The sequence below is a fragment of the Mycteria americana genome, chromosome 6 (genome assembly GCF_035582795.1).
Source record: "Mycteria americana isolate JAX WOST 10 ecotype Jacksonville Zoo and Gardens chromosome 6, USCA_MyAme_1.0, whole genome shotgun sequence".
Classification (NCBI taxonomy): Eukaryota; Metazoa; Chordata; class Aves; order Ciconiiformes; family Ciconiidae; genus Mycteria; species Mycteria americana.
In genome coordinates this window covers 61362180-61380941 of record NC_134370.1, presented here as the reverse complement: position 1 = coordinate 61380941, position 18762 = coordinate 61362180, and the positions used below count along the sequence as shown (strand labels likewise).

Genomic DNA, 18762 nt, shown 5'->3' with positions numbered 1-18762 from the left:
TCCCGAGCATGTACAGACAGGTAACTTCTCAGGTGCTTAGTCAGAGAAGCAGCTGTCTGTTCCATCAGATCTTTCTTCTGGCTCTGCTTTCCCAGATTTGCCCTCATTTTTTGAGATAACATGTTTCTACTTTTCTGACCAGCCCTTTTTTATAAATGTAAAAGTATCATCAAAGATCTTGTCCTTTCAGATGCTTGTGGATGAGTAGAGATAGAAGTAATTTGGGAAGCAGCTCAGATCCATTCCATCGTCTCCCCAGAAGTTCTTGCAGCCTGCATCAGGGAGCTGCTCTGTTTGTGAGTAGAGTTTTTACAGCTACAATCTAGTGCTTATATTTCTGTGCAACCGTCCAACTTTGATACAGCTTCCAACACCCAGTTGGCTGCAGCTGAGCAACGGGGTCACTTTCTGAGCTCTGTACCTGAAGTCTTCCTGTAGTGCTTTGATGTCACTGTTTGTACACCGAGACCATGTGTGAGGTTCTTCGCTGCTTCTCTGGCTGCTCTCACTGAGGCAGGTTAGATTCTGGATGCTCCATGCTCCATGGTGTTGTTGCCCTTGGAGTTGCTTTCTTTGCTGTATTTGCTATGCGGCTTGAAAGAACCCCAACCCTCCTGGTTTCTCCATCTGCAGAACTCCAATTCTGTTGTGTCAGGAAAGAAGTCTTGGAAAGCTGACTGCTTTTGTTAGCAGTGTATGTCCATCCTCGAGGGTCTTACGAAAGCTGCAATAGGTCACACAGTGGCTGGTGTCTCTTTGACATGGGAAACTCCAAAGTGGAAAGGTAAATTGGCTAACAGTAAATACATCTTACACATTGATGTATGTGCAGGTCTGTCACACCTTCAGACTGTTGCATAATGGAAAGTCTTCTGATTTGAAGGGCCTGAAGCTTTCCTCCCTCTTAGTTGAGCTTTCATGTGGATTAATGTGTGTGGATCCCCTGATTTTTTTTTTCCTTCTTGTGCTTATATCTTGGAAATGGAAATTTTTGAAGACATCCTTTTAGAGCAGTCATCTCAATGAGCTTGTTTTCATTCTCCCAGGACTGTGAAGACATATTTGAAGGCTATTTTGTGTAAGAAGTTACTTTCTTCATTGCACTGTTTTTGATGTGCTATTCTAGAGATTCAAGATACCTACACAGTAACTCTTCAGCTTATCATTCTAGAGATTCAAGTTACTACGCAGTAACTCTTAAGCTAATAGGTAGACAGATGATCTATTTGTTGCAGAATGTTTTCTTTCAGGTGTTTTTGGACAGTGATATAACTGAGCCTGTGGTTTGGCCATTCCTCTAGTCTTGTTTTTTTCTTATTTCTTATAAAAAATACACAGTTTCTATTTTTCTTTACTACTTGAAACTCACAAACGACCCTTGCCTCTCATGTCTTCATACATTAAAGGCTGAACATAAGAGCAGAAAAAACAACTCATTCTTCCTAGCCACAACCGCCTAAATTGGACATCTGATGAAAACTATCTGTCTAGGTCTCCCTGAGTTGTCAGTGGCGAGAGCAAGGGACCTATAGGAAGAGGTTTACTCAACCTATTTTGGATGCACCTCTAAGCATGGGATGCATAGTAGTGCAAGGATGGTGCTTTGTTTCCCTTTTAGAGGTCTATAAAGTTACCTTAAATAATTAGCTTTGGCTTTTAGACTTTTAAGAGTAGATGAATCCAACCCTTGGCCTGATTTTCACCATCTTTGTTTTAGACTCAGGAAAATGAGGTTAAAAGAATTTCTCATCACAATTGCAAATACCGTATTGTTTTTACTCTCTTAAAATACTGCTCAGAGTTGATCTGAAATTGTTTTACAATTACTGCTTTAAAAAAAATCTGGTCGCCTTGATGCTGTATACTGAAATGTGTTTCTGAGTGACAGGGACACTTTGCAGGTAGATTTATTATGGTTTTTACCATCTGCTTTAATAAATGAGTGAGCAGAGCATTTCAAAACGACCTTCGGTTCTATCCATGACATGCGAGTTTGAATGTTCCAAGTGAATTGTTGGCATTAGACCGCTAAGGGTACTTATTCTGGAAATAGTGATTTACCAGTTGTTTGGATGCTCATGCTTTTATTTGTATGGAAATATGCTAATACACATTAACGTAGTGTTTCCACATAGCAGCAGCTTTAGACACAGTAGGACTTTCTGTGGTGTGGTGTGGTGTTGTAGACAGAGGTCTCATTGTTTGTCCTTGTACACTTTGTTGAAAAATATTGGATGAATACTTTGCTCTGTTGCTTTTTAGTTGAAAAGGAGTTAACAAAAGTAAATGTACTAGAAGAAATTCATGAAATCAGTGAACAGATAAAATGTTATTATTTGAAATGCATAATGTGGCATAATGGATTTATATAAAGTGTGGCAGAGATGAAGTGCTCTCCAGACGTAATGAAAGAACATGGATTCCTGTTTACATAATTGAAGTTCTTTTGTACTTATCTGTTGGGAAAAAATAGCAGGATTTTTTAACAGATTTGCTTTCCATTAGTAAATACATTTATCTGTAGTTCCAGATACTCCGCCAATTTTTAAAAAAAGAAAAGTTGGAAGGAGGAAACGTTTTCTTTCAAGATAATTACATGTTGTGACTGTAGATTTTACCTGCAGAGTGAGTGAAGTATATCTGCATTAAAAAAGTTTTAATTGCTTACATAGTTTACAAGAGTTGCACAGAGGCAAAACGTACTTAATCCATGGGATAGGAGAAAAAGGTATAAATACATTTTACTCCACTTTTCTTTTTTGAAGTGTAATGAACTATTATTAATAGGTTGTAAAAGTACTTGCCATTAGCAGTCTGAAAACTGTTGCATAAGGTGTGCTCTTGCTGTCCTCAGATCAAAGTTTTGATGTTTGAAGATCTCATTAACCTGTGGCTACACCCAGAGCACTGGCAGAGGGATGAATATCAGCCTGGATTTCAGGCTCGGTTCTGCTCTGCAAGGCACCATGCAGAAATACAGGAAGCCTTGGAGCTCTGCAAAGTTCAGTTGGGTCCTCTGAATGCCACCAGAATATAAATAATAAAAATCAGTGTCACCTGATAATTCATTCCTGCTCTAAACTCTTGACCTCACTGGCAAACTGAGAAGTTTTTGAAGTTTTATTTTTCTTGGTACCCTGGTACCATGATCCACAGCTTCATTTGTTTTGGGAATTCAGCTCTGCATTTCTCTACAGGGCAGTTAACTATTGTAAAAGGTTGTTGGCCTTCATCTGACAGCCCGTCTGAGAAGTAAAATTAGAACCATTAGGTAAATTGAAATATAGAGGTACCTACCTGCGATTCTCTCTGTCTCCTGAGGCACTCATAATGGCTATTGACAGAACTGGGCTTCTTTTAAGAGAGCTGTGAATCTGCTGGCCTTTGATAGGAGAGCTTTAGTTTTCCTTAGAAATAAAAAGGAAAGCTTACTCTGCTTATTTTTGAAAGGGCCTTTCTCTAATGTTGTCATCACAGTTTCTCCTTGAAGGTAATGGATTAAAGAATTATTTTTCTTTTTTTCCCTGTTCTTTCCCTATCTCTGTATTACAGAAATGGCATCAGATATTCCTGGCTCAGTGGCCTTGCCGGTGGCACCAATGGCAAGTGGACAAGTGAGAATGGCAGGATCCATGCCTTCCAGAGGAGGAAAGCGCCGCTCTGGGTAAGCCATTTCTTTTTTTTTTAGGTCTGCAACTGGAAATGACTGGTATTGAACAACTGAAAATGTACCTATATGTGTATGTTTATTAGGTAATGTTTTATGTATGTAAATTGCATTATGGCATTAGTCACTGATGTTTTGCTTTTCTGTTCAATGAATCTGCTCTTCCTTAAAGATCAAACTTGCTGATAAGTTTGTTGTTTTGCATGCTTCAAAAGACTTTCAGGTTTGGTAAAGCATCCAGAAACGGAGTTTGGATCCCATGGCTGTTGTATGTGTAATGAATGCGTATTGCCTCCATCTGTTTAATCTCAAAAGGATTTATCATGTGAATAAAGGTAGCGAGATGTGTTCTTACTTGCACATGCAGACTTATCCAACCTCATCTAAAGTTTGGACTTGGAATCTCTCAAAGAACCCTTCTGTTAAAAATGTCTTCTTTATAGTCCCAGGTACAGAAATAGCACAAGCAGTCACTCTTCAGAGATTGTGGTCTACGATATTCTAGGTCTTGCTGGATTGCAGCATAGTCTGCTTCTGGGAGAAAGGGCCTGAATCAAGTTTGGCCCTTGCGCTAGCTTGAGGGATCTGCTAAAGAAGAAAATTTGTTTCATCCAACTTCAGAGGTTGGTATGGTGTAGGGATAGTTTTACCACATCAGATTGCTCTATGGCAACTCATACTAATCCTCTGTGTTAGAAGAAAAGCGTAGCAAGAGTTGCAGAAGGGCAGAAAACTACACTCTAGTATTAACAAAAAACCCCCTGGCTTTATCACAAATAACGGTCTTTAGGTGCTTTCTGAGAGATATCTGATCTGAGAGTGCCTGCAAAAGAGATTGATTATTCTTATATTTAGCCCTAAATATGACAGTGGTAGGGCTTAACAGGATTGATAGCGTGAGTAAAATCTTCACTGATGGACACCTGAGGAGAAGACATTATTCCTTGTGAGAGCTACTGTAGGGATTGTTTGCCAAGGTACGTTGCCAGTTTTAGGTGTCTGCTCAAGTAACAGTGCCTGAGTCTCAATCCTGGAATGAATTAACAAGGGAGAAGGTGGACCTCGCCTTGGATGTGGAGCTAAGTTGGTGTGACATGAACACTCAGGATGGTTGTTCCGAGGGGGGTTCCTTTGGACAGGACAATTTGGAGATTTATCCCCACTAAGTGTGCTTCATATGTTGAGCTAACTGTATGAAATTGGTCTGAGAAACTCCTGAAATCTGTCTTTGACAGGCATCACATTTTTATTTTGAAACTGTTCCATGAATAAGCCTTTTCAAACTTGCACTCAAAAGAGAAAACAAAGCATTAACATCTTTTCATTGCTACATAACGTATATAAGCCTTTGTACTTTTGAGTTGCAGGATAGTTGATTTATTTTTTTCATCATAAACCATGTCAACTGCAAATACCAGTTTGCGGATTACTGTTACCAAGGGTTGATGCTGCTGACTGTGAAATCTTCTGATTATATTAAATACTGACTTGATATTAATTGAAAGCTATGCTTTAACCGTTGCATTTTAAGTATCATCCTCTATTTGTTAGAAAGTGGAGTGGGGGGAGGGTGGGAGGAACATAAAATACAATTACTTTAAATGTATTTAACATGCAGATTCAGTAAGTTAGTATAGATTTGCTCTTATACCCAGACGGTGGTATTTTATCTGTGCACCATAGCTCTGAACTAATAGCCCTTCTCCAAGCCTGAGCTGAGGGTGCTTTTTTTTTTTTCCTTTCTGTTCAGTGTGTATGTATTCAGACCTTGAGGGAAAGAATGCCTGCTGTGTCTAATTCCTCCTAGCTTCTCTTTGAACAAAGTTGCAGCTAACACTTGGTCCTTTCATTACTGTCCTGGTGATACATCTTTGTACACCTAAATCCTTGGGCATTTTAGAAATGAATGCTTTGTGTCAAACATAAAGGAATGTAGCTAGTGAACACAGTCATCTTTTCCAGCTTTGGTTATCTCTGAAAATTGTTTCTTTTCTCATAATTGCTGAGGCAAGCTGGCAGAATAATTGCTGTATGGACTTGAATGTAGATCAGTTTAAACTCATTGGCTATCCAGAAGGTGTTTCTGCCATGTAGGCATTCAGCTTCATTGACAGCTCAGAAAAATATTTTTCCTTTCTATAAATTATACCAAGTACTTTATAGAAAAAAGTGACAGCATAAGATAATGCAATTCAGTGGTCAATGACTACCTTAGAGTAATGTAACGTCAGTTCTTTATTTAATGTGGTTTTTCTTTAGGCTTTGCTGTATTAGAGGATTTGGGGCTTTTTCACCTTCCTAGGTTATCTGTATGTGGGGAGGGAGGGTCAGTGGGGTTTTTTTGATTGGTTGGTTTACAGTTGCATTGGTTTTGTTTCAGTTCAGCGTATAGTCTTGTCTTTTCTCTGACCCAGAACTGTAAGATCCGGGGAGGTATGGGGAGGAAGAGACCTCAGCCCACCAGCCTCCCTCCCTGGTTGTACCCCCTGATATTGTACCGAACAAAAGGCTGTAGTACAGATCCCCATCTGCCTCTCAGCTGCATCTGCTCCTGATCATTCCTGCCAGCCCCCTTCCTATGCTGTGTAATCATGGCAAGCCATCTTTTGACATTTCTTGGGATTTTTACATAATGATTTTGTTTCAGTGTTCAAATCCTTTCCCATCTCAATTTTTTAACCTGTGCAGGACCACCTTGTTGGAGGTTTGTTTTTTTTTTTTTATGAAAATGTTTCTAATTAAAAATAAATATTTTAAAAAAATATTTTTGTCATGGTATTTATGGTACCCACACATCTTTTGAGGAAAATATATTCTAATAAGTACCTCATACATCAGGCTTTTTCACGATTGACATGAACAGTATGAAAGAGGAAAAGAAGATTTATGCTGTCTCCTCAAAACAAAAGAGCATAGTGCAGCTCTTTTAAAGTCTCTTTTTAATGAGAATTTTAAATGAAGATAAAAGATACCCTTTCTGAAACTTCTGAAATTATGTCATTTGTCTTCTTGGAGGCTGCTTCTACTGTTTTACTAATGTGCAATATATTCTATCTGAACAGAAGATCTTATCTGTCAGGGTATGAGGAGTTTGTTGGAATATTATTTTTATGTGTTCTGCTGTGTTCTGCTAAAGCTTACAGCTGATTCCCTATCTTTCACTCCGCCTTGCTGTAAAGCAGACACGGTGGTTCAGGCAGGACATTGGAATCAATTACTTTATACCTGAAAGGTTTTTTCGGGTTTTGAAAGGGTTTTTTCATTTTGCACAGTGAAATGTGAAATTAGGAAACCTGTTTATTAACAAAGATGGGACAAAGATATGTTTGCTGTTTCATTTTTACAAGTATTAACATTTTTAATGAACTTTATGTTCAATTTCTTATTTTTTTTTAATAATCTTGCATTTGGAATAAAGTCAAGGTTTTCAGGTAGTTTAACAAAGGAAAGGCATTATTTAAAGATTTAGTCTGCTACAGTCTGGTATTGCACTGTAGGCACTTAGATTCTGCTGTGATGAGCTCACTACAAATGTGGTAGGTATTACTTATGGATATTAACCTATCAAGACCTTAAAAGATGAGAAGCTTATATCCAGCCATCCAGATAAATAGGTGTGCTAGTCACACTTACTCCTTTGGAAGTAGGTATACAGCGTTGGCAGCAAGATCAAGCCTTAACCTGTCATCAGGTTCTCTGTAATTCTCTGCATTATATTCCAGTAATAATAAACTAGACTAAATGCAGTAGAGCTAATATTTGATTTCTGGGGGAAAATCCATGTCTTAGAACTCAGCTGGAGTATTTGGCTGGAAGCTAAGAAAATCTACCGAGGCACGGGATCTCAGTGTATCGGAGACGAAGAAAAGGAATTACAAAATTAATCCATCCCAAATTAAAGCAATGTCTTACTAAATCCTTGAAGAAGATGCTTTTCCCCACTGTAGGCATATGTATTTTCTGCTGCCCTTATCCTCCAACTTTGAAACTGGAGGTTTCTCTCAGTTGTGTTTCAGTTGCCAGTGAAACCAGTGAAGGATATGCCTGATGTGATGCTTTTGCGAGTGGTTTCAGGTGGAGCCAGCCCAGTGCTGGCCCAAGCGTGCCCTCTGCTTGTAAACAAACAGCTCTCCTGTAACACTGACTTTCACATTTTTGGTGTAGGTAGAAACATTGCAATTGAAATAACTCAGAAGTTTGTTCTGGGATGTCACCTACAGGCACGTTCCTACACGTGGGGAAGGAGCAGGTAGATAAGAGGAGACCTTCGGCTAGGGGATACTGCGTAAATGTTAAACTGCTGGGAGTATTGCATAAGCAGCACGTCTGGGGAAATTCAGGCTGCTGGTGCCAGCGCTGAAGGCCACATTTGGGGTGACAGCAGCGCGTCGGCTGGGTGCTGGCTTAGCCGCAGCCCCGCGGCAGGAGCCAGGGCGCCGGCCGCTGGAGGTCGGTGTTGTTCTGCGCGAGGCAGCGGAGAGGCCACTGACTTTGAAAGCGGAGTGGGTGATAATTAGGTGAGCAAAAATGTAATTTATAGTGAAAAACGATGATTGCATCAAACTTAACCGAATTAACTACACATCTTTTCTTAAGACTCTGGGGAAAATGGTTTTCCCTCGCTTCCTCCAGAAATTAATAATTGCTATTATAATCTGGAAAATATTATTGTGACTTTTCTAATACCGTTTCCAATTCCTGTGCTTATTTGCTGCCCTTATCCTGATTGTATGTACATTGCTGTGACTCAGACACCTCTTTTAAAGACCAGTCTGTCTTGGTTATCAGAGTTAGTAAGCAAGGCAGTATTGCCTGACTGGCACTCATACTTCTCTATGCTGATGTAGTTTTAAAGAGCATTTTTACATCATTGTTCCCACACTCTGAACAGACAAATCTTAATTTTTAATTGGTAGGGGTTTCTTTTAATACTGATATTGTCACCTTGCAGGGTTTTTGCCTTTAATATGATTTATATCTGTTGTTAATATGAAGAGTGTTAGAGATGTGGAATCTGTAATTGTGTAAAATTTTATTACACTGAAATGTTAGAAAGCTTAGAGCATTAAAGAGACCTGGGAAAAATTGTTTGCAAAACAAAACTATGATTTCCTATCTACACGAATTACATTTAAGTGACTGATCAAGGTCTGTATATCATACTAATGTATTTTCTTATTAAAATAAATACACTAATACAATGATTGTATGTGATAATTTTATATCAGCTTCGTTGTTTGTCTGCCTTAATGGCAGAGTCACTCCCTTATAATTGGGATATATATTTGTCCACCTCTTTTTAAAGGTATAAAAATGTATAAAATGCTTTGGAAATTATACTATCGCATAACTTTGTAGTGACTTAATATCAATGGGAAGGAGACAATCACACTGCCTAACGTAGGAGACTAATTTAGGTGGCTTATTTAGGAAGTTAATCTTCCTAGTCTCTCTCTGTAAGAAGTGAAGAAAGACGTTCCTGCTTTTTGTGGCTCCCTGGAGGAGCCTAACTGGAGGGCTGGGATTTGGCCCAAGGAAGAGCTCGTCTCTTCTTCTGACTTAAGAAGGTCTGGGACATAAACCAGGTAAGTTAGGTGCACGGTAGACCTATAGGTCATTTTAGTAATGACCACAGGAATACCACAAAGTAGTTGCCATCTGCAGACTGGTTGGTTATTTGTGTGAAATGATTGGTAATATAGGGCAAGTCTAAAGAATGTACTACATTTACAATCAGTAGCAGTGATGTAGGTAATCCTCTTAGCAGGGAGGCTGGGAATTTATTCTGCTCTACCTCTAACGTGCTTTCTTTAGACTGGGGCAAAAATAGTGGCCTGGTGTTTATTATGTATACAGCTTTAGAACTTTATTTCCTTTAGCCTTAATTTCAGTCCTCTAACATAGAGTCCCCACTGATTTCTGTAAACTTCTATCAGGCCTGAGAGATACTACTTCTGATCATCTCACAAGAACAGCATTTGTTTAATATTTCCTTTTATTTGTTAATTTTAACAGTGAAGATTTCTGTGGATCAAAACAGTGATTTATTACTTTATTTTTTTAAAAACGTATATTTTTTATATTCCTGGCAGCTGATGAGCTGCTTTTAGGGGGTCTGGAGAATATGAGCAAGACTGGAATCCACAGTCGTTAACACCTCCAGTCAAAATATAAATCAAACCAGGTTGAGAACTGCTGGCTCGAATGTTCATGTCACAATTGCCAGATTACTGATTTGGAAATCTTACTTTTGCAGAATGGACTTCGATGATGAAGATGGGGAGGGGCCCAGCAAATTTTCAAGGTGAGCATTTACAAAGAGTTGGTCAAATCGCTGACTTCTTCAGTGGAGAAAGACAGCTGTCTCACTATTGATGTTTTAAAGTCAATATGAATATGGGCTGAAGAACTTGCCGACAACTTGACCTAAATTCTACTTACTGTTTTTATCGGCTTCCTCTGCAAATTAGGCATCCTGGCAGAAATCTGCCTAATGTAGTTATTGGCTTACAAAGCTGGCAGTGTGTGTGTCATAATTTTGCTCTGCAGCTATATCAAATGAGAAAATTTGTAATTTTTAGCTTATTTCAACTGCTGTACATGAACTTTGGTTATTTGGCATTGCTGAAGTTGTCTTTCTGCCACTGAAAATGAATTTTATTTTGAATTTATTTCAGATGTTAACTGCTTGTTAAGACAATATGACAGATCCTAGAGGTGTGGATTGTTTTTTTAAGATTAAAGCTCATTATGTCCTATTATGTGTGACTGAATAGTAAAAATTGCCAAAATAAATGTTAATTAACGTGGAATATTCTAGGCTAGGAATAAAAACAAACATTAAAGCATCATTGCCATTTTTTCACTTTTCCTTTTTTTCTGGTCACATTGTTTGCATTTTTTCATTAGAAACCAAGCAGCTGCAGTGAGGGGTAGATACTTTGAGGCCTACAGATAACTGCTGATTACCCAAATTGTAACTGCGGCTCTGTAGCAGCAGCCATGTTCAAACACAGCTGTCACCGTAGGGTTTTAACAAGATCTTCCTAGCCAGTCTGAAAGATAAGTATGCTGAAGATGGGCTGTAACACCATATCATAACGTACTGGACCAGACCAGCAGCACCCCTGTTTAGCTGATGTCGTTTGCAGAAAGGATATTCCAGTCTCTGGTGTTAAAACTGGTGATCTGAGGGCTAGTCCTAATGTTTGCTAGAAGATGCATGTTAAGGGAACAAGATTTGTGATGAATGTGACCTGAATTGTGCCTGCATAAATTTCAGGGTTTCTAGGCACAGTGGTGCACGTGCGTTGGTCTGTCTCCATCCTGGCTTCAGCCTTTCAAAGTTTGATGGTGGGGACAGCCAATAGTTCCATTATTTTTATTGGAGAGGTATGCTGTGCTGTGCTTAGGCTCAGTTGATTTTAGATGTCAGATCAAAATTTGATATTTAAATCTTAAATGCCGTAAAAATGCTGGATTGTTCTGCTTTTAGAGAGTACAGAAAAACAGTGGAGAGACGCCCAGGGCCATGTTCAGACATCCTCTTCTAGTTGTGCCCTCCTTTTAGGACTTTTCCCTTCTCCAAATTGCTCACGTGACCAATTCCTAGCTTGTCTCAGTCAAAATTAATTGGTTAGCAAAGAACTGTTGTTTAAATGTTTAAGCTAACCCAGCTGGCTTTGACTGAAATGCCTGAAGAAGCATGCACGCAGAGGTCAGCTGGGAGACTGGAAGGGAGAAAACAGTAGTTGAAGGCAATAACATCTTTAGCCCAGCCAACAGACAAGAATGAGCAGACAAGCGCCAGGTTAGTAAGAGCACAGGAGATAGTTGTGTTAGTACGGTACTCCACGTGAGTCAACACACCTTGCTTCTCAGGGACTTCCAAGCCAGCTCAGGTATCTCTGCATGGCATCTCATTGTCACATGGAGGCGTATGCATGTACTTCTCACATAACAGCATGTTGCCATTCCTCATTGAATCTGTCTTTTTGTTTGGGCTCAGTCTGTTCTCTGGGCAGAGTCAAGTGGAAGAAAGTGGCATTTTCACTTAAATGTTTTGAGGGTGTTGGTGTTAAACGCAACGTAGAAAGAAATACAGCTCAAGTCTCACTTAAGCTTTCTCTTCAGATTTTGAATGAGTCTTACTGGGGAAGGAAAATGTGAAGCCTCATAGAGGAACTTGCATGGTTGGGATACTTAAAATTAGTTTTAATTTGTTTGAAAATAAAAAAAGGAAGAAGTTAATTATTAGAAAGAAAAAGATGCTTAATTATGCTGTATTACCTTTTTAGCTAATACATGGAAGCTTCATAGGCTCTGTTGTAATAAATGACATCATTTTGGAAAAGCTAATTCTAATACAAAATATCACTTGACTATTCTTGAGCAGTAATAATCTTCAATTCTAGAAAAGCCATTAGCCTTATTTTTGTGTTTTTGAAAACCTATATTTTCTGTTTTGGAACAAGCATTTTGGTTTCTCCAAAAGTAAGATCTTTTTAAAAAAATGTGTCTTTGTAACTATTCTAGCAAATCTAATTTCAAAGGGTTAGTATGTTTTTAGGAAAGGGAAAGGAGAAGCAGCATGTCATTTTTTAGTAAAATGTTGCGTTGCTGCCTGTCCTTAGGACAACGCTTCAGAAACAGTGAAGCTTTAATCCCATGGGGCAAAAGTCTCATTGATCAGGATTTCCTCCATAAAGTTGCTGCTGATCCACTGCACGTACCTGTGTGAGCATCTAACTTCTGTTGATTTGAGCAGGAATGAGGTACCTGTTTACTTCTAGGGATTTAAGTCAGTTTTAATTTGACTTCTGTTTACCCAGAAGTTTCATCTGCCTGACTGACTTTTGCCAGTCTTCCCAACAGACAGTACAGTGTCTGTACCTACTAGAGCTTTTTTCTGAAGGCGTCCTTATGTAATGCATTGCACTTAAGCGTGTGTCTGCCCTCCCATGTTATCTGTAGACCATCAGTGCCCTCTGCTGAATGGAGTGAGTTGTGGTTGCAATCTGGAAAAGATACAGCTCTTTCACTTCCAACACAGCAATGAATATTTCATGGGCTGCTGTCAATAAAAGCTCAGTGGTGTTTTCTGTAATGGTGCTGGTTGTTAAGTTTCCCAAGCAATGAGTGTATGTCAAAGTGTTTGCATAAATCCACTGAAATGTGTCTCCAACTTTTTTAAATATACAAATGAAGCTTTTGAATCGGCATGGCTTGGAAGTTTCGTCAGACTCTGTTTTCTTTGCTTTATCGTTCTCATGCCCTCATTTTTCTTGCTGTTACTTGTAACAGTTCGCAATTGTGAACCTCTTTGCTTTCTGCTCTGTGTTGACTATGATGCAATGCATAACCTTTGTGAATTCACTTACTATCTTTTGTTTCTAGGTATGATGGTGATCAAATCTCTGGTGATAAGGAAAAGTTCGCAAGGTAGGCGTGTTCTGTAGAGCTCTTCTGCTGAGAGAAAAGAGGGAGATGGTCGTGTCCAAAAAATCTCAGTACGTGTGCCTTAGCTTAGAGAGCCGGTTATTTTGTTTCTAGGTGGGATGATGATCAAAGTACTGCTGACACAGAAAGGATGGCCAGGTAGGAAAAAGGAAAATCAAATATGGTTTGCCCCCATTTTTATTTTATATTATGCTGTTCTGACTGATCAAAAGTCAGGAGGATTGGCTGATCCAAAAATACTTGAAATCAGAAATACGAACCCTGGACCTAAGTGGGTTTGGATCAGCTCCCGCAGTCTCCCAAAATTTAACGTCCCTCCAAAATTTCCATATAAAAACAAAGTTAGAAATGACAGAATTAGGACATCATTCTGTGTGCGTGTTTATGAATGCCAGGGTTCCTAGGGCAGACGCTTTTGGAAGAGGAGCACAGCCCCTCTTTTTCTTTTAAGGGTTTAAATTTGAACTAGTTTCAGGAAAGTTTCAGGGTTTTGTTTGCTTGAATGTTTTCATGGCCAATTGATTAACATACTATTACTTTTTAGCTTTTATGATCATAAATGAAATGGACTGTTGGATATGCTTTTCTTTCTTCTCAGGAAATTTTGCAATCTCTTTGTTTACTCTTTATAATCTTTGGTTTTAATCTTCAGGAATATTAAAATATTTCAGTGGCAGACAATGGAATGAATATACATTTATAAATGTAAAATATATGTTGGATATATGTGTTCTTTGTCTCTCTTTTCTTGATCACCATTTCTCTGAAAATGCTGAACTTAGAGCAAGCTTTCATCATGTAAAAATGCATTGTTCTTTCCCTTGTCCCAGTTTATCTGCATGTATATGCAGACATGTACAGATGTGTGCTCTTATGTTACATGTGCACTGTCACACAAGCTGTTTTGCTTGTGTGCATATGTGGTCCAACTCCGGAAGGCACTGTAATCTCCGTTATCTGTGCAGACCCACACAAAGGCTGTTTGTCAGCCATTTGAAATGGAAAGGTTCACTATTAAGGTGTAATAGATAGGTAAGTAGATAGTGACCTTAACCAAGGGACTGTCTGTAATTTACTGAACCACCATGGGCTAGCATTGCAGGGACCTGTAGCTGGATTTCCTGAATATCGGTATAGTAAGCATAGGCATCAGTAGGAATAATAACTGTGCATGTAGACCTAACAAGTGATATTTCTGCAGACAATGCCTCATGCATATAACACCTATATGTGCAGGGGCAGGAAGCACATTGCAGGGCAAGCCCATGCATTCCTCTATTTCAGGAAGCAACATACTACAACTCAGCTTCTTTCCTGCATGTTAAGAAAAGGCTCCATTATTAAAAGTATCCAAAAAGTGTGCCAAGCCTAGCTTCTACTTTCATGATCAGTCTTCATAACAGTCAGCTCCAAAGAATGTTGCGGTTTCTTTTAATGTTGTGTTATCGTGCTGGTCAATGCTGGTGGACTCTCCAGGTGATCACCTTTCACATCTTGTTGGATCAGCCAGCGATCCCACAAGAAAATCCCATGCATGGCTCATTGAAATCAGTGGAAGATGCTGCTTTGACATCTGAAGCATCATGTACCTGTCATGTACTTGTATTTAGCTGCCACCTGACAGGTACAGTATGGGAAAAATAAGTGCTAGGCACTGAAATATTGTAGGTCTATTTGGACCACCTCAGATGTATATATTGGTGTAATTCCTTAGTAATGATCAAGCAATGGTGATTTACAGTATGGGAAAACTGAACTCCCAGATCTTCAGTTCTGAAAGATTTTGGTGACTGTCCATTTTGAGAATTCTCAAACTTGACTCACCACCTCGGTCATATGTTTGCTGTAAAGGATGAGAACATTGGAGCTCAGCCCAAAGCGGGGCAGCATCAAGTACTGTCACTGTTATTTCCCTGCTGTGCTAGATTGTTCTCAAACATAAATTCTGATCTATGTCTGACAAGCCAGATGTTTACTTGCTGTCTTTCGTACTCATTTTATTTATTTACTGGGGGTTTTTTGTATGTACTGTTATACCATATATGGTCCCAGTCCTGCAGTCTGATCCCGTAGGCACATAGTGTCTCCCTACAGGGATGTGGGACATTCCACACAGCATTATAGGACTCGAGATCTGTGTTGTCATTGAGGGGGTTTTTTTTGTAAGTCAGCACTGACACTTACTGCTGACCTGATCCAGCTGTTAGTGAGAGATTTCCTCTAAAAGAGACCTTTTTTAAGCGGATCCAACACCTTGAGCAAGGACTGGAAGCTGTGAGATGCCTCACAGCAAATTTGGGAGTTTGGCTGGAGTTAGCAGTTGTCAGTTCCTCGCACCTTTCTACCTCATTTTTTGTCCTTAAACCAAAGGAGATTAAACTGGTTAAGAGATTAAGGCCAGAAGCCAATAGCTAGAAATATGGGTTCTTTTCACAGCTGTGGGTGAATCGTATTTATCCTTCTGTGGCCTGGATTTTCTGTCTATACACTGAGGGATAATAGTGCTTAGCTTTGTAAAGCACTTTTCTTTCCTGGGGTGAAAACAGCAGAACAAGTGAGAAGTATTATGATTCGTTACCTCCAGTTGAAATACTTACACTGATCATGTCTGCTTTTCTGTTGGTTTGGTGTTTTTTTAAATGTTCAGGGAGAATCATAGTGAAATTGAGAGGCGCAGGAGAAATAAGATGACACAGTACATCACTGAACTGTCTGATATGGTACCCACTTGTAGCGCGTTGGCTCGTAAGCCTGACAAGCTGACAATTCTTCGGATGGCCGTTTCACACATGAAATCAATGAGGGGCACTGGAAACAAATCTACTGATGGAGCTTACAAGCCTTCATTTCTTACAGAACAGGTAGATTTTTCACAAATGTCTGTTTTCTCTGGTTTGTGGTCTTAAAAGATGTGAGGAAATGCTGAGAGGAGTGGAGTCTCAGCTTGGTCCTTTGCTGTTGTGTAGTAACTGGTACAAGCTATGTATCTAAGATGCGAATACAGACAATTTTTTGTGACTGTTTGGTCTTGATCTTAACTATATGACAAATCTTTCTCTCTGAAGCAGCAAAATGGGCGTTCTTATCATTAAGGTCAGTCCATCTGAAAAGCAAGTCACTTGCTGTCTCTCGTCACTGGAAAGGAATTTTCACCTCCAGAAGTGGGTTCTTCCCATCCTAACAAAGATTCTCTAAAATAGGTAAAAATGAATGTGAAAAGACCTGCCTCTCCCTCCTGGGTTTAGAGGAAGGTTAAAACATTGTTTAGTCTCAATGCCTAAGTTCCTGGCAGCTGAACTGGGCAGAGATGAGTCCCATCTGTACTCGCTGAGGTACTTCTTTGGTTACATTTTTGATGGAAGAAGGAAGATGCACCCAGTGCTCGAAGGAAAACTGTGTTTAACTGAGTGCACTGGAAATTCCTACCACGTTCAATGTTTTTGAAGCCCTATGGGTGTAATGTGCATTTTTGTGGTCTGAATGATTTAAACACTTACATGTGTAAGTTATGGCTAGAGGCAATACTTCTTTCTATTAGAGAAACAGCAGCTGATGCTGACCTCTCAGTGTTCACATCTCTACTTATTCTGGCTTTCCTGAAGTGTGTTTCTGGAGGGACTGTGCCATTCAGCTGGTTGTTGGTAGGGGACCCTAGTCACTTCTCATTGCAACTTTTTGGGTTTTTTTGAACCTTGCAGAATGACAGAGTTTATCTTCATCTTTGTTAATAATGTATGCAAAACAAGTCTCATTATCCTCTGTATAGTGCAGCCAGCTATGCAGTGAAGTTTTTTATTTAGTAAGTGGTTCAGAATTGATGTGCTTTCTCTACAATAAAGGGGCAGAAGTTGATGGTCTGTTAAGTGTTTCTTGAGATGAGTTATCCATTTCTTTAGTAGAATTTACCAGATTGTGATCCTCACCTTATCAGCTAATATCTGCCACTTGCACACTAGCTGTGCTGAGCTGTCTAACCTGGAATGGGACTCAGATTGTCCAAAGCTCTCTGACTGACTGCCAGATGCAGTACCTTAACAAGCTCTGGTGGTCACTGGCGCCACCAAGCCAAGGCTGTTTGAGCTTGTTTCCCGGGAATTGAAGTGGTAGTTGTCATCCTTTCCCATGAGAGGTTTTCAAGCTCTGTTAAGCAAAGGTAGTGCATGCAAACAGCTGTTTGCATGTGCAATTCAAGGTATTGGGTGTCTAGACCCAGTGTCTGAAAGTGAGGGACAGAAATACCCTGCTTTAGAGGCCTACAGTCCCCTTTCCAGTCCCCAGGTGGGTTGGGCTCTGGGTGCTGCATCTCAGGTAGGTGTGTGGGTGTCTCAGGACAGAAGTACCCAGGATGATGAGCAGGGGACTCTGTAAAGAAAAGGCTGAAGACAGAGGTGTTCCAGACCCTTTGAATCTCTAAGGCTTCATATTCACAGCCTGGAAAAAGAAAGCAAGAAGTGATACAACCTTTTTGTGTAGTGGCTCGGGCCCCCTAATGGGAGGGGAGGCTGGGGATTTCTGTCCATGTTCCCATTACACTTTCTGCCTTTTATCCAGTGACTGTTTAATTTACAAACAGAGCTCATCCTGAGGGGGGGGGGGGGAACCCAAAAAAACCCAAAAAACCAGAAAGACTTGTTGGTTTCTCTCCAATTAAATTATTCAGGACGTTTAATTAAGGGATGAGTTATAGCTGTTCATTTCCTCTGTTTGTACTCTTAAATAACTTCTTATTTTTTTAATGTTAGATGCCTATCACACAATATGCAGTGAGTTTTAGTTACTTAATTTTGCTAAAGTGCATTGAGATCACCAGATGAAAGGCAGTAAAGGAAAACAAAGTGGTGTTTGTTATTAAGATTAGCAATTTATGGCTTGCTGCAAGTTTGGTTGTATTGTTATATCAATACTACAGTGAAAATTTCTGCCCAGGTTGTGATCAGCTACTAAGATCGCAAGAAAACAATATTCTTTGGCAGTGACAGATGTTTTATTTAATCCCCTTTTCTGCTGGCATTCTAATAAAATCCTTTCTTTGGAAGGAACTGAAACATCTTATCCTGGAGGCTGCAGATGGGTTCCTGTTTGTAGTTGCAGCTGAGACGGGAAGAGTGATCTACGTATCAGATTCTGTGACTCCTGTGCTGAACCAGCCACAGTCTGAATGGTTTGGCAGCACTTTGTATGAACAGGTTCATCCAGACGACGTGGAGAAGCTGCGAGAGCAACTATGTACATCTGAAAACTCTATGACAGGTCAGATATGTCTGATGTATGGTTCTATGTGTTACGGATCCCTGCAGAGTTTTTCTGACATTCAAAATGCCTGGTTTTAAAAATCCGGTAAAAATGAAATTCAGTAAGATTAAACTGCTTTTTTCTTGCAGGCAGAGCAGTAATATAAATCTTCTTTTGCATGACTACATTTTGCTTCCTATTTGTTTGACTTCAGTCAAACCACCTTCACGTAGCTCTGAATTCAAACTTCTGGCTTGGGTAGGTTTGGAATCTGGGCTGTTTTCAGGCTTGGTCTGGAAATCTAGATTGTTTTCCTTTCGTCCTCAATGAACTTGTGACTTCTTTACAAATATGTGTTTCTTTAGGGCAGTGTTTATTTTGAAGACAAAAATCATACTTTAGAC

At 39.6% G+C, this 18762-nt stretch overlaps 1 protein-coding gene across 9 annotated transcripts in view; it reads left to right on the top strand.

The window, feature by feature from the left end:
• ARNT2 (aryl hydrocarbon receptor nuclear translocator 2) overlaps nt 1-18762 on the top strand; it is a 164866-nt gene that overhangs the window by 23065 nt on the left and 123039 nt on the right. For 7 of the 9 annotated variants that reach the window (XR_012776269.1, XR_012776268.1, XR_012776267.1 and 4 more), the window contains exons 2-6: nt 3553-3664; nt 9924-9971; nt 13064-13108; nt 15774-15987; nt 18163-18376. Coding sequence is in view for 5 of the 9 variants with exons in the window: in XM_075506194.1 (XP_075362309.1) it covers nt 3553-3664; nt 9924-9971; nt 13064-13108; nt 15774-15987; nt 18163-18376 (633 nt within the window). In the remaining 4 variants the exon portion in view is untranslated. Of the gene's footprint in view, nt 1-3552; nt 3665-9923; nt 9972-13063; nt 13109-14633; nt 14751-15773; nt 15988-18162; nt 18377-18762 lie in introns of those variants that run through there. The other 2 variants (XM_075506195.1, XM_075506196.1) reach the window with 2 other exon arrangements.